The 16,699-nt window shown below is 40.2% G+C and overlaps 1 protein-coding gene across 4 annotated transcripts in view; it reads right to left on the bottom strand.

Annotated features, from left to right (window-relative positions):
• The window catches only part of ctnna2 (catenin (cadherin-associated protein), alpha 2), a 1,236,619-nt gene that overhangs the window by 575,909 nt on the left and 644,011 nt on the right, over nucleotides 1–16,699 (bottom strand). For all 4 annotated transcript variants that reach the window (XM_072576926.1, XM_072576917.1, XM_072576908.1 and 1 more), the window contains one exon: nucleotides 3,152–3,232. In XM_072576926.1, coding sequence (XP_072433027.1) covers nucleotides 3,152–3,232 — 81 coding nt within the window. The remainder of the gene's footprint in view (nucleotides 1–3,151; nucleotides 3,233–16,699) is intronic.

Below are 16,699 nucleotides of genomic sequence, written 5' to 3'. Positions count from 1 at the left end.
TAACCAGGAGTTTACAGTAAACTGAGTTGCTGCCTAGCAACCTAGGAGCTCAAAGATAGAACTTTCCTTTTGTCCACACTGCCATGAGATGAGAAGTGGGGGAACCTCAGCTTCAGAACCTCAGCTACTGACAATTCCATCTCTGTCTCAGTGTGACTCCCAGGCAGGTGTGTTCATAGGGATTTGTACAGCTATCTTCCAGTAAAGTAACATTGCTATTATACATACCATCAGAGGGAGCTCATCTGCGTTTGAGTGAATCACAATATCTCTGTCTTCCTACTTCTCCTATAAATTCATGATGGCATCTGTAAGCTTTTCGATGGACATTCTATTCTTGTGATCATTGCCTAGAATTGCCTAAAGCATAAAAATGTGTAGCTAACATCAACAAAGTTAGTACTTGATTTCTTAATCCTGATATGCCCCTATTCTGACCCAAGGCTATCAATAGGAGGTGAGTTTGGTTGCTGAAATTGTGGATCTGAAATATGCAAATGGTGGTTAGGGAAGGTGAAAATGTTCTATGCTGTCCTCTCTTCCCGACTTTTGGTTTTCCATTTTGCCTGCTCTTGGGTGCCTTGGTGGTTCTTGGATCTCCTTCCAAAACATACATTGACTAGTCTAAAAACATAAGCCAAAATTCTCAACAAAAACTAAAATAACCTTTATGCAGATATTAAGTGCTGTAAAATCATATTAATGTAAGTCACATGTTCACATATCATGTCATTCGAATGTCGGGCATTACAACCACTACTTTTTGTTATTTGCATAAATTATTTGAATGTGAGCAGAAGAGATACAGTTAGTAAGTTTGTAGATGACACCAAAATTGGAGGTGTAGTGGACAGCAAAGAAGGTTACCTCAGATTACAATAGGATCTTGATTAGATGGGCCAGTGGGCTGAGAAGTGGCAGATGGAGTTTAATTCAGATAAATGTGAGGTGCTGCATTTTGTGAAAACAAATCCTATCAGGACTTATACACTTAATGGTAAGGTGCTAGAGAGAGTTGCTGAACAAAGAGACCTTGGAGTGCAGGTTTATAGCTCCTTGAAAGTGGAGTCGCAGATGGATAGGATAGTGAAGAAGGCGTTTGGTATGCTTTCCTTTATTGGTCAGAGTATTGAGTACAGGAGTTGGGAGGTCATGTTGCGGCTGCACAGAACATTGGTTAGGCCACTATTGGAATATTGCGTGCAATTCCGGTCTCCTTCCTATCGGAAAGTCGTTCTAAACTTGAAAGGATTCAGAAAAGATTTACAAGGATGTTGCCAGGGTTGGAGGATTTGAGCTATAGGGAGAGGCGTCACAGGCTGGGGCTGTTTTCCCTGGAGCATCGGAAGTTGAGGGTGATCTTATAGAGGTTTATAACATTATGAGGGGCATGGATAGGATAAATAGACAAAGTCTTTTCCCTGGGGTCAGGGAGTCCAGAACTAGAGGGCACAGGTTTAGGGTGAGAAGGAAAAGATATAAAATAGACCTATGGGGCAACTTTTTCACACAGAGGGTGGTACGTGTATGGAATGAGCTGCCAGAGGAAGTGGTGGAGACTGGTACAATTGCAACATTTAAGAGGCATTTGGATGGATATATGAATAGGAAGGGTTTGGAGGGATATGGGCCGGGTTCTGGCAGGTGGGACTCGATTGGGTTGGGATATCTGGTCGGCATGGACGGGTTGGACAGAAGGTTCTGTTTCCATAATGTACATCTTTATGACTCTATAACTCCAGGAATACCTCTCAACATTTAACTCAAGAGAGGATGGGGGACTTGATTGGAAGAGTCAAACAGACTGTTGTGAGATACATGGGCATGGATCTGAAAGATCCACCATATTCTAAAGACGCTGGAAAGGTACGTTTTGGAAGGTCAAAAAAATATTTCACAGTACCATCTAACATGCAATAAGGAAACAAAGCTGAAGTTGAGGATTCAGTCGGAATAGGATTAAGGCAGTAGAAGACAGATCTCATATGAGCTTGGAGTTTGGGACAAATAGTAAAAAAGGCTAACAAGTGTGAAGATGAGCAGAATACTAGACCAGCACAGGCATGAAGGAATGTTTGGTTTGCTTGGCAAGATGTAGCAGGAATCAAGCAGCTAAAGCCTCAGATAGCCTCGAGATTGGTGATAGAACCATTAGCTTCTCACATATTATTTGAGGTCAAAGTGGGACTATTTAAGGCGGCCAATAAGTACAAGATTCAGAGCTAATGTTCCCAAAACAGAACACTATTTTATAAATATAAGGGCCTACAATTTGATTTAATACTTTAGCCATGTAATATATATTATAATATGCAATTTTAAAAAAATTATAACATTCCAGAATTCATGTAATATTTTCTGTTTGCATTACAAATATTGCTTGCGATTGGAACTCATCAGTTAGAGAAAATCTTTTGAATAAAGTAACAGATATTGCAGCATTATGAAACATCCCAGAGTAATGTAACTGTAACTAATTAGGCAGCTGAACTGGAAACTGTCATCTTTTGCATCATGCTTGTCCAGATAGAAGATGGTACTTCTCCTTTTAGGCTTACTCTCCAGCCTTAGTCTCCACACAGTTTAGCACTGATGAGCAAATAAGAACATTTTTCTAGCTTTCCTGCCTTTCTTAAGTATTGCCAGGGCAAAGCTTCCATCATTGTATCCAACAATGTGCAATTGCCCAAATCATTGTGACTTTTCAATTCTCATGCTCTTCAGCCTTATGACCTCTGTGTGTGAGACTATATGACTCTTTGCCAATTACTGCAAAAATCAGAGAGTGTGTGCAGCAATGGAGACATTAATCCTGTTTGTCTGTCAGCAGGTCACCGAGGTTAAATGACAGTTTCCCAGCTCTGTCCATAACCCAAGTGGTTTAAGTGTTGAATCACTTTAGAATGTAAAGATAGTGCAAGAATAATTTAAAGATTTTTCCTGGCCCTACAGAGATATGTGTTGCTGCAGTAAAGACTGCAATCTTTCTCTCAAGCAGGAAATGGAGGAGGTTAACCCTACCCTTGAGAATGATATTTGAAATTAATTAATACTTGGACCAATTTTACAAAAATGTCAAGTCTCCAAAGTACATTCATTCAACTATCACCATACGTTCCACACCGAAGGTCGACGATTGCAGAGAGCATACCTGTCGTCGCAGATCCCTTGTTTTCTTTGTCATTTTTTCAATGGCAGCATTAAGTGGGTCACCTTTCTCTTTCCTCCCAGTCTGAAAGAAGATAACACATTTTATTTAGAAGCTTGTCTGAAGAACGTGACATTTAATTTTGCCAGCACTGTTTATCTTTACTGTCAAACATCCAGATGTGATGTAAACCTGGTGAATCGACTCGGAATTGCTTCAGCTTACAACATTATCAATTGTACACAACAACAAAAGACTACCTGTGAATTATTCTGTGTTCGTCTGCTATACTTTGCTTATCACTGTCGTATGGTCAATGTCAATGTTCCATACTGTACAACGGATTACCTCCTTACAAAGTCAGGGGAATGATTCTTAGGGGTCAATGGGTGCATGAATTGTGGTGGGCATGTACTTTTGTGCAGTCGATCAGCACACCAGTTTGCAGGCACTATCTTGCCATTTTCCAGAGCAATTTTGAAGAAATTGATTTAAAATGGCTACCTTTCTACAAGAGAAAGGAAGTTTGTGCAAGAAATAAAAATGTAAATTAAATCAAAGGCCAGCTGAAAAATTTCAATTTGCCTGTGTGTTTCTTCTTGCATGGAGGTGGCCTCCCAGATGTATATAGTAAGTTCAGAAGTCCAAACTGACTCATAATTGTGGCTGTCTACTGGTTCAAAGCTACAGCTGCAAGTCATCTTATCCGGAGACATTTCCCCTCCACGATGGTGATCTAGAATATGTGGTTATTATCTATTTCAAACATCTTACAAGTGCTGAGAAGCTATCTCAAGATGATAGTGACCTCTCTCTGTATCTCTCTCTTTTTCTCTCACTCTCCTTTCACTGTCAAGAGTAGAATCCATCTCCTGCATCTGGTGGGTCTCATACTTGCCCAACAGTTTTAAGAACACGACTGTCATTCTTAACTGGATGCCGAATGCATCTCTTGTTAAGTGGAAGAAGGAGGCTTATGTGTTGATGAGACAAGATGGTTCAGATGAGGCAATGGAGTGTTACAGGTTAGCCAGGAAGGATTTAAAGAGAGAGTTAAGAAGAGCAAAGAGAGGAATGAGCAGTTTTTAGCAGGCAGAATAAAGGAGAACCCTAAAGCTTTCTATAGGTATGTGAGGAATAAAAGGATGACTAGGGTGGGAATAGGGCCAGTCAAAGACAGAAGTGCGAAGTTGAGTGTGGACCCTGTGGAGATCGGAGAGGTGCTAAATGAACATTTCTCATCAGTTTTACTGAGGAAAAGGAGAATATTGTATATGAGAAGAATGAGATACGAGATATTAGACGAGAAAGGATCAAGATTAGTTACGCACAGGTATTATCAATTCTGGAATGAGTGAAAATAGACAAGTCCCCTGGGCAGGATGGGATTTATCCGAGGATTCTCTGGGAAGCTAGGGAGGAGATAGCATAGCCTTTGGCTTTGATATTTGAGTCGCCATTGTCTACAGGTTTAGTACCTGAGGCATGGAGGATTGCAAATGTTGTGCCCTTGTTCAAGAAGGGCAGTAGAGGTGACCCAGGTAATTATAGACCAGTGAGCCTTACTTCTGTTGTAGGAAAGGTTTTGGAAAGGATTATAAGAGATAAGATTTATAATCATCTCGCAAGCAACAATTTGATTTCATTTAATCAACATGGTTTCGTCAAGGGCAGGTCATGTCTCACAAACTTCATTGAGTTTTTTGAGAAGGTGACCAAGCATGTAGATGAGTGTAGTGCAGTTGACGTGGTGTACATGGACTTCAGTAAAGCCTTTGATAAGGTTCCACATGGTAGGCTGTTGGAGAAAATGCAGAGGCATGAGATTGAGGGTGATTTAGCAGTTTGAATTAGAAACTGGATTTCTGAAAGAAGGCAGCATGGAGTCTGGTTACTAGTGGTGTGCCACTGCTGCTTGTCATTTTTATAAATGAATTAAACACAGGCATAGGTGAATGGTAGGTTTGCAGATGACACTAAAGTCGGTGGAGTAGTGGACAGTTTGGAAGAATGTTACAGGTTGCAGGAGGACTTGGATAAACTGCAGAATTAGGCTGAGAGGTAGCAAATGGAGTTCAATGCAGCTAAATGTGAGGTGATGCACTTTGGAAGACTAACAGGAAGGCAAAGAACTGGGTCAATGGAAAGATTCTTGGTAGTGTGGATGAGCAGAGGGATATTGGAGTCCATGTACATAGATTCCTGAAAGTTGCCACCCTGGTTGATAGTGCTGTTAAGAAGGCATACGGTGTGTTAGGTTTCATTGTTAGAGGAATTGAGTTCCGGAGCCGCAATGTCATGCTGCAACCATACAAAACGCTAGTGTGGCCGCACTTGGAATTTTGTGTACAGTTGTGGTCGCCACATTACAGGAAGGATGTCGAAGCATTGGAAATTGTGCAGAGGAGATTTAGCAGGATGTTGCCTGGTCTGGAGGGAAGCTCTTATGAGGAAAGGCTGAGAGATTTGGGTCTGTTATCATTGGAAAGAAGAAGGCTAAGAGGGGATTTGATAGAGACATGCAAGATGATCAGAGGATTAGATAGGGTAGACAGTGAAAGTCTTTTTCCTAGGATGATGACATCAGCTTGTATGAGGGGGCATAACTACAAATTGAGGGGTGATAGATTTAAGACAGATGTCAGAGGCAGGTTCTTCACTCAGAGAATGGTAACGGCGTAGAATGCCCTACCTGCCAATGTAGTTAACGCAGCCACATTAGGGAGATTTAAAAAGTCCTTGGATAAACACATGGATGATGATGGGATAGTGTAGGGGATGAGCTTAGAATAGTTCATAGGTTGGCACAACATTGAGGGCCTGTTCTGCGCTGTATTGTTCTATGTTCTATGTTCTATGATCACTAACTGTCCAATTAATCAATGTTGGGTAACTGTTCCTAACACAGTGACAAGTTGGAACACCCATTTGGCTCTGCCATCAAGGTCCCACGCCATCAATGGATTTGTACAAGTTGAGTTCCAATGGGGGCTCCCGACAACTACTCGAACTTTGGTGGCAGAGCTGTGGTAATTCCAGAAAAAGGCAAAGGTCATGCTTGGTGAGCATGGAATCGATATGGAATTTTTCCCCAGCTTGTTTGTTTAAAATTAGTTCTTTCATTTACAAAATGTTACATAAATGTAAAACGTAAATGTGAGATGCTTTGTCATAATTTGGTCACTAATAGTGGATTAAAGAATGATCATTTGAAGAACATAAAAGGCTGTGGGAGACAGCAGAAGAAGTGTGATCTGTCTTTTGAGAAACTCTATGCAGACTGAAAGATAAGAATTTCATAGTCTGTTCTCATGTTTTAATAATAAGGAAAAACTCTACACAGAGAAAAGTAATGATCTCAGGAGTAAAGGTTTAAACACAGTGTTCTAAATAACAGTTATAACATTAAATATAAAGCACACCATGTTTCGTGTACATATCTAATTGTCCCATTGCATGTGCAATATGCACCTTATTGATGTGGGAGTTGAGGCCAGGCGAGGTAAATACTGAAAGTACCTTCTCCCAACTGATCTAATTAAAGGTTATTCAGTTTCCACCTGTCCACTGTTAAACTGAGCATTTTTATAATCAGTGGATTATATGAAAGTAAACAAGCAGAAATATATTTTTTCTCATAGCTAATGATGTAGAAATATTCAACATCAATATTATATGATTTTGCATGAATTCTCATCATCACAGGATGCAATACAGAAGAAGGCTGTTCAGCAGAGTTTTCTTGTGCCAGCTCTTGAAGAGCTATCCAATTAGTCTTAATCCTCTGCTCTTTTCTTGGAACTATGTAATTTATTTAATAGATTTCATAGAAAAAGGACCTTCAGTCCAACTTGTCCATGCTGACCAGTCTCACTTGCCTGCGTTTGGCCCATATCCCTTCAAACCTTTCCTACTCATGTACTGAGCCAAATGTATTTTAAATGTTGTAACTGTACCTGCATCCTTCATTTCCTCTGGCAGTTCATTCCACACTCTGTGCAAACAAAATTGCACTTTATGTCCTTTTTAAAACTTTCTGCTCTCACCTTAAAAATATGTCCAGTGGTTTTAAACTTGCCATCCAGAAGGAAAAGACAACTGCAATTCACCTTATCTATGCCCCTCATGATTTTATAAGCCTTCAAAAGGTTACCCCTCAATCTGCTATACTCCAGTGAAAGAAGTCCCAGCCTATTCAGCTGACGTTTATAACTCAATCCCTCCATTCCCAGCAACATCCTGCCTAAAATTATTTATTTAATTCCCTGTTGAGATTTACAATGTCATCACATCTGCTCACATCACTCTTCAGGCAACATATATCAAATTGTAACAATTTGCTGTGTAATAAATAAGTTTTCCATATGCTGCCTCTGGTTCATCTTTGAATAGTCCATGATACTATAATGATATTACCATTCAGTTAAGTGGTTAACTTTCATACTAGTCAATTTGCCATGGTTAGTCTAAGAAAACAGGAAAACTAATTGTTTTCAATCATAATATTTAAGTGCCATTATGGGGAGATTTGTTAGAAACTATGAGGCACAAAGTATTTACTGAAGATATAGAATCTTTTTGCCAGGGTAGGCAAGTCCAAAACTGAAGGCATAGATTTAAGATGAGAGGGGAAAGATTTAAAAGAGACCTGAGGGGCAACCACACTATATAATTCTATGACTCTATAGTGAATCTGCACAGTAAAGTTAAACTACTTCTTTGAACAAACTGAGCCTGCTAACAGTGTTAACATGTGCTGTGGTGTAGTTGCATTACAGAAGAATGCAGATGCCCCAAACTCAGTTTTGCTTGTGTCATGTCTGTCTCACAGTTAGCACTACATCCAATGTATCCCTGTCATTCCAGGCAGATCATTTCTGCTGCATCTACAAAGCAAAAAAACACACAACTTTGCCTCAAACTGTCAGTCCCAAAAGATAATCGCTTTCTGACATTCCAAATTTATTTGATACTCTTATGCAAACAATGCATTTCCTGATAGGTATAAGTTAGAGAAAGGTAAATAAAAATTAAAATACTGATGATGGTACTCCCTTTTGCACATTATGCCCCTCAGTGTGAAATCTGTGCCTCAAGCCTATTGCAATTGGCATTGGATGAAAATATTCACAAATAATTTAAAAAAATGTTTATTGCATGAAGTTTTGGCCACATGCTGCAGTCTGTGAGAAACAAAAGCTGCAGGCAATATCTTTTCTAATACCTATGCAACAGGAGAGACAGTGAGCCAGTTACTGTTTAATACGACCAATTATCTTTCTCATTTATCACTGAAAAAGGGTTAACATAGGAACCTCATTATCAACGAAATTTAACAAATGCCAATCAAAAAGGTAAATGAGCACAAGCAATTCTGCGTAACCTGACTTCTTTGGCAGAAAACTAACTCTCCAAAAACAGATACCGTAATTCACTTTTCACATATCTCAGATACAACACAATTTACCTAAAAAAACTCAGTAATCTTATTATGGAGAGCTCAGACATTACCTTTCATAAGAATATTTGAAGTCGGAGCAAGCGTCGGCCTTGTGGCCATTTGAGCCTATTTTGCCCATTCAGTGTTGTTCAACATCACCATAACTTTCCTGCTCCATTCATAAGACCATAAGATACGGGAGCAGAATTGAGCCATTCAGTCCATTTAGGCTGGTCCATCATTTAATCATGGCTAATATGTTTCTCAACACCATTCCTCTGCCTTCTCCCCATAACTCTTGATCCCGTTACTAACCAAGGACCTATCTATCTCTGTCTTAAATCAACTCAAAAATTTAGCCTCCACAGCCTTCTGTGGCAATGTGTTCCACAAATTCACCACCATCTCTCTGAAGAAAATCCTCTTCATCTCAGTTCTACAGGGTGTCCCTTCACACTCAGGCTGTGCCCAGGAGTCCTAGTTTCTCCTACTGGTGGAAACATCTTCTCCGTATCCATTCTATCCTGGTCTCTCAGTATTCTGTAGGTTTCAATGAGAATCTAACCCTCATCATCCTAAACTCCATCGTGTGCAGATCCAGCACTCCTCATATGTCAAGGTCTTCATTTCCGGGATCATTCATGTGACCCTCCTCTGGACTCTCTCAAATACCAGCATCTCCTTCCTTAGATATAGGCCCAAAACCGCTCACAATATTCCAAATGTGGTATGACCAAAGCCTTATACAGCCTTCGCAGCCATCCCAAAATGAATGGTAAAACTGCACTTGTCTTCGAACTGCCAACTGAACCTGCATGTTAACCTTAAGAGAATCCTGAACGAGGACTCCACACTTAGCTTCAGATTTCAGAAGCCTTTTCCCATTTAGAAAATATTCAATGCCTCTGTTCTTCCTATCAAAGTCTCTAAACACACACCTACAACACATGAAAACAGCTGAAATTGATTCCTCAATATAAAGCTGGCAAAGTCTTTGGTACTATTGCTGGATCCAAATCCTTTGCATTTCTAGTGGCTTCAGCATATGGAATGAGTCACACTGGCAAGGAATTCACATAATTTAAATCTTGGGATGGGATCTGACTTCGCCAGTGGTATCATCAGCTGGGATCATAACCGTGACTATATGCAAATTTTTGAACCGCTGCTGATTGTGAATGCAATTGAGTTGCAATTTTCTCACAAGTGCCAGAATAACAGAATCTTGCAATACAACAGCTATTCAGCCCATCATGTATGTGCTTATTCTTTAACAGTGGTATCCAATTGGCCCATTTCTTGCTCTGTCACCATAGCCCTGTAAAATTGTCTTTTAAGTTTTTATTCAATTCCTTTTGAATGTCATTATTCGATCTGTTTCAAGTAATATGTTCCCAATTGTAACTTGCTGTTGTCCCAACACACTAGGGCATTGCACTGGAAAATAAACCCACTATTCACAATTATTACAAAAGTTAAAAGACTTTATAACAACATGCAAAATCCCCGATTTGCCGGTCATTTCATCGCAGCTTGACAGGAAGCACCGACGAGGTTTATGTACTTAACAATGATTACAATTTATTGCAGAAAAATAGGCTCTAGCAATGAGTAAACAAATATGAACTGTTGATATATAATTCTTGACTAATCAACATTAACCCTCATAAAATTTGCAATGCACGTTTATGTATATGGAAAAGAACATGATTGCCACGGGCAAAAGGAAAGACTAGAAATACTTCAATGGTCCCTGTCCACACGGTTCACTGAATTGATCTTTTTTGGCTTGGTAGGGTTAGCAGTTCCTCATAAAGTCATCAAGTTACATTGTAGAAAAGAGAGCCTTCAGCCCATTGAATCCTCACTAACCAACCTACCTTACTTCTTGAGTTGGCACAAAAGCATGCATAATTCACTCGTGCAAAATGCTTTATACATCTTGATCTTCTTTCCCCGGGTAATTTTGATTATAGGAGCCACAATATGACTGGCTCGTACTTGTACAGTCTCGCATTTATTGATAAAAGTGACAGCTTACAGCAACAGATGATGAGAGAGTCGGGGAGAGGTTAGGAAATAATCTTTTTTCAGCTTTGACCGGTTTTTATCACTGCAGAGGGAAGGGCAACTCCTTCCTTTCCACAGGTGCGATGATTTCTCTCCTAACATTCACATACTGACATATTCAGAATTCATCAGATAGTTGTTGGAAAGCAGAAGGCCTTTGTCATTGATCTCTGGTCATCATTCACCAATTTAATTAGCTGCTTCATAAAATCCCTACAGTGTGGAAGCAGGCCGTTCGGTCCATCGAGTCCACACAGACACTCCGAAGAGCATCCGGCCCTGACCAACCCCACTACTTAACCTTGTAACCCTACATTACCCATGGCTAATCCACTTAACCTGCATATCCTTAGACACTATGGGCAATTTAGCATAGCCAATCCACCTAACCTGCACATTTTTGAACTGGGGAAGGAAACTGGAATACCCAGAAGAAACCCATGCAGACACAGGGAGAATATGCAAATTCCAAACAGACAGTCACCCTAGGATGAAATTGAACCTGGGTCGCTAGTTCTAACCATTGTGCCACCTTGCCGCCCAGTTGTGCCACCATGCTGCCTATACTTGTTACAGGCTGACTCTTCATTCATACTTTGGCTGAACGTGTCTTCAACTAATCTTCCCACAGTGCTTGAGCACGCAGCAAAATACCAGCACTTACAATGAGTGTTAGGTAACGTGCTTCTAAAAAGTGCAGCAATTGTTTCCACAGACCATAGGTTTTAAAACAGTTCTATTCCAATTTCAGTCTACACTCAAAAATGCAGAAAATATTGTGAGGAAAGAAAATAATTTCATCTGCCAAGCTTGTCTTCCAGAAAGACAGTCTGGAATTAAAAGCCAGTCTAATGTCAATTATGTAATCATTACTAATTACCATAAAAATACTTCAGGTTCATTAATATACTTAAGGAAAGGAGACCTGCTGTCCTTATCTGGTCTGACCCACATATGGCTCTAGATCCACTGAGATGTGTTGACTCAGAAATTCCCTAGCTAGCAACTCGGTTCAAGTGGAAATTCTCTGTACGGATAGGGTAATAAATGCTGACCCAATTAGCCATGTATATTTGGGCATGAAAAATGCAACTTTTTTTTGATAACCTGATTCAAGCATGGATTTTATCATACTCCAGATGGACTGATTCATGGCAAAAATTTGCTCAGTGCTTATTGGCAAACCATTGACATCATCATCAAATGAACAGGGCAGGAGAAGACTATTTTACAAGATCTACATAATTACTTATACTGCCATTCTGAATCTTGATAGCCCTCCAACTCTTCAAATGCAACATCTTTCAATTATATACATCATTGCAACTACCAAGGATTGATTCATAGGCACTTAAGAATATAGAAACATAAGAACAGATGCAGGCCATTCAGCTCATTGAGATGATGGCTGATCTCCATATCTAGTAATACCTTTGCTTAACTAAAAATGATCTTGAATTTAAAATTAACAACTACTCCAGCATCCACTGCAATTTGTGAAAGAGACTTCCAAACATCTAAAATACCTCAATACCTCAACCCTGTTTAAGAAGGGTGGTAAGGACAAGCCAGGGTACTATAGACTAGTGAGCCTGACGTCGGTGGTGGGCAAGTTGTTGGAGGGAATCTTGAGGGACAGGATGTACATGTATTTGGAAAGGCAAGGACAGATTAGGGATAGTCAACATGGCTTTAGTGTGTGGGAAATCATGCCTCATAAACTTGATTGAGTTTTTTGAGGAAGCAACAAAGAGAATTGATGACGGCAGAGTGGTAGATGTGATCTTTATGGACTTCAGTAAGGCATTCAACAAGGTTCCCCATGGGAGACTGATTAGCAAGGTTCAATCTCACGGAATACAGGGAGAACTAGCCATTTGGATACACAACTGGCTCAAAGGTAGAAGACAGAGGGTGGTGGTGGAGGGTTGTTTTTCAGACTGGAAGCCTGTGACCAGTGGAGTGCCACAAGGATCGGTGCTGGGTCCTCCAATTTTTGTCATTTACATAAATGATTTGGATGCGAGGATAAGAGATACAGTTAGTAAGTTTGCAGATGACACCAAAATTGGAGATGTAGTGGACAGCGAAGAGGGTTACCTCAGATTACAACAGGATCTTGACCAGATGGGCCAATGGGCTGAGAAGTGACAAATGGAGTTTAATTCAGATAAACGCGAGGTGCTGAATTTTGGGAAAGCAAATCTTAGCAGGAATTATACAATTAATGGTAAGATCCTAGGGAGTGTTGCTGTACAAAGAAGCCTTGGAGTGCAGGTTCATAGTGGAAGTGGAGTCGCAGGTAGATATGATAGTGAAGAAGGCATTTGGTATGCTTTCCTTTATTGGTCAGAGTATTGAGTACAGGGGTCGGGGAGTCCAGAATTAGAGGGCATAGGTTTAGGGTGAGAGGGGAAAGATATAAAAGAGACCTACGGGGCAACATTTTCACACGGAGGGTGGTACGTGTGTGGAATGAGCTGCCAGAGGAAGTGGTGGAGGCTGGTAGAATTGCAACATTTAAAAGGCATTTGGATGGGTATATGAATGGGAAGGGTTTGGAGGGATATGGGCCGGGTGCTGGCAGGTGGGACTAGATTGGGTTGGGGTATCTGGTCAGCATGGACAGGTTGGACCAAAGGGTCTGTTTCCATGCTGTACATCTTTATGACTCTATCTATGACTCTATCTACTACCCTTTGTGTGTAGAAGTGCTTCCTAACATCTCTCATGAACAGATTGGCTCTAATTCTCAGAATATACCCCCTAGTTCTAGAATCCCCAACCAATGAAAATATTTTGTCTTCATCTACTCTGTTTTTTTCCCCGATTCAGTTTCACCTAAGGGCACATCATGGCAGTAATCAAAAATGTGGTCACACAAATTAGTTCCAAGGATCATTTTAAAGAAGAAAACAAATTAGTGAGGGAGAAAGATTTAGGGAGGCATCTTCCAAACTTAGGACCTTGGCAGTTGAAGGTACAGCAATGTAGAAATATAAAAGGAGGAGAGAACTGGAGGTTTGTTGACATTTGAGTGTTGGAGGGTTAGATAAAATTACAGGGAGAGGAGATTGAGGCCATGAGAGGATTTGAAAGGAAGGGTGAACATTTTAAAATGAACGCTGAGACCTAATGTAGGTCAGAGAGGACACAGATGAAAATTCCTTCTTACTACAGAATAGTTAATGTATAAGAGTTAATATAGGATCTTCTTCAACTGTCTAATCAGGTCGTATATTCCAGACAATGCACTCTTGTAAAAGCAGTTGTGTGTAAACATGATGATATCAGTACCAAAAGATGCACCAGTGGCAGCAGAGTGAGATATTTACTTACCTTGAGGAGATTAAGCTTAAAAAAAATGGCTCTGCTGGGCCATTGGCCTCAATAAACCTGGTGTTTTTAGCTTCATGAAGTCCTAAGCACAACAGCTGCCACCACAGGAATAGAGCAAAATAGCTGCAATTGCACAAAATCAACAGAAATACACTCCAGTATGTAATTCAGCAATTGAATTACCACTCTTTTGGCTTCCATTCTAAAAATTGAAATTGGCAAGGCCAATCTACATCATTAAAATATTCTGTACCTGCCTAGCAGTGTAAATCCCACACAATAATTGAGTAGTGACAAGAGCATTTAATATATATTTCTTTGAGTTCTGATTCACTGCAAATGCTAAGCATTCTGCTGTACTTAAGAACTTAGAGGGTACTTATATTGCAAGAAAATAATTCTCTAAACAATCATAATTTCTAACATCTGTGGGTGGGAAGCAATTTATAAAGTTTAAGTCAAAGAAAAATGATGCAATTTCCTTTTTCTGACTTGTTGACAAGAAAATGTCCCTGAACAGGTCCCTGGGGAGGTCCCACAAAGCATTTCATTTTCAACTGGTAACTTTGGTAATTAGTCATTACTTTGGTCATTACTATGGTAATGAAGTGTGAATGGTTCGTGTTGTCAGCGAGTCAGAGTTATACAGCACGGAAACAGGCCCTTTGGCCCAACTCATCCACGTCAACCAAGTTTCTTAAACTGAACATGTCCCATTTTCCTGATTGTGGCCCATATCCCTCTAATCCTTTCCTAGCCATCTACCTCTCTAAATATCTTTTCAATGTTGTAATTGTATCCACCTCTACCACATCCTCTTGTAACTCTTTCAACATACGCATTGCCCACTATGTGAGATAGTTGCCCCTCAGGTCCCTTTTAAATCTTCCCTCTCTTGTCTGAAATCTATGCCCTCTGGTCTTGGATTCTCCTACCTTCTCCTAAGCTATTCATCTTATCAATATCCTTCATGATATTATAAAGCTCTATAAGGTCACCCCTCAGCCTCCAATGCTCCAGGAGGAAAAGTCCTAGCCTATCCAGCCAATTCAAACCTTACAGTCTCAGTGATATTCTTGTAAATCCTTTTTTGCACACTTTCCAGTTTAGTGATGTCTTTCCTAATGCGGGATGACCAGAATCAAATGTGGCCTTACCAAAGTCTTGTATAGCTGTAACACGATATCCCAACTTCTGTACTTAATCCTTTGACCAAACTCATACTTTCTCACATTATATTCCATCTGCCCCTTTTTTACTCATACTCCTAGCCTTTCCAAGTCCTTTTGTAGTATCCCTGATTCGTCAACACTACCTGCCCCTCAACCTATTTTTGTGTCATCTGCAAACAGCAATAATACCCTCAGTTCTTTCATCCAGGTAATTAATGTATAATATGAATTGTGATCCCAACACTGACCTCTGTGGAACTCCACTAGTCACCAGCTCCTACCCTGAAAGATCATTTTATCACCACTCTCTACCTTCTGCCAGTCAGCCAATCCTCTATCCATGCGAGTTCCTGCCCCTAACTCCATGGGCTCTTGTCAGCCTCCTATGCAACATGTTATAGAAGGCCTTCTGGAAATCCAAACTGATCATGTCCACTGTTTCTCCTTTGTTCAACTTGTTTGTTACCTCCTCAAAAAATTCCAACAAATTTGTCAGGTATGGCTCCCTTTGAAAAAACCATGCTGACTCAGCCCTACTTTATCATGCACTTCCAAATACTCTGTAATTTCATCCTTAATAATACCCTGATATCTTAACAATGACCAAGGTCAGGCTAAGCAGCCTATAATTTCCTGCCTCCCTCTTTTTAAAGAGGGCTGTTTCATTAGCCATTTCTCAGTCCTCTCGAACCCTCCCTCACTCTATTTTTTTTCCTGAGAGATCACCGCTAATGCTTCTACAACCTCCTCAAGGCTGTTATTGAGCTTAATACCCTAATCCAATAATTCCCCCAATGTTCCTTGATCCAGTTAGCCAAAACAACTATGTCTACCGACTCTTCAAAACCGCAAGGAAAGAATTCCTTTCCAATAGATGTTAAGGGAAGCAGATCGGTTTTATGACAGTCAATGATAGTTGTCATGGTTTCCAATATTGGGAGCAATATTACATTCTAGATTTTTTCATGAACTGAATTCAAATTCTTGCTTCAGCTTAACTGAGATTTGAACTTATGTCCACAGAGTACTCATAGAGTCACTGAATCCTGCAGCGCAGACAGAAGCCCTTTGGCCCAAACTGGTCCATACCTACCAAAATTTCCATTAAGGCCAACCCTATTTCCCTGCACTTAGACCATATCCTTCTAAACATTTCCTATCCATGTATTTGTCCAAACGCCTTTTAAATGTTGTTAATATACCCGCTTCAGCCACTTCTACTGGCAGCTCATTCGACTTGTGTACCACCCTCTGTGTAAAAAAAATTGCCTCTCAGGTTCCCTTTTATTCTTTTCCCTCTAACTTTAAACTGATACCCTTTTGTCCTTGATTCTCCAACCCTGGGTAAAACACTGAGTGCATTCACCGGATCCATGCCTCTCATGATCTTATACACTTCTATAAGATCCCCCTCAACATCCTATGTGCTAAAGAGAAAAGTTCTAGCTTGTCCAACCTCTCCCTATAACTCAGAGCATTGAGTCCTGGCAACATCCTGATAAATTTCTTCTGCACTCTTTCCAGTTAAAT

The sequence above is a fragment of the Chiloscyllium punctatum genome, chromosome 1, assembly GCF_047496795.1.
Source record: "Chiloscyllium punctatum isolate Juve2018m chromosome 1, sChiPun1.3, whole genome shotgun sequence".
Lineage (NCBI taxonomy): Eukaryota > Metazoa > Chordata > Chondrichthyes > Orectolobiformes > Hemiscylliidae > Chiloscyllium > Chiloscyllium punctatum.
Note: the sequence above shows the minus strand (reverse complement) of the source record. Positions and strands in the feature narration are given on the sequence as shown.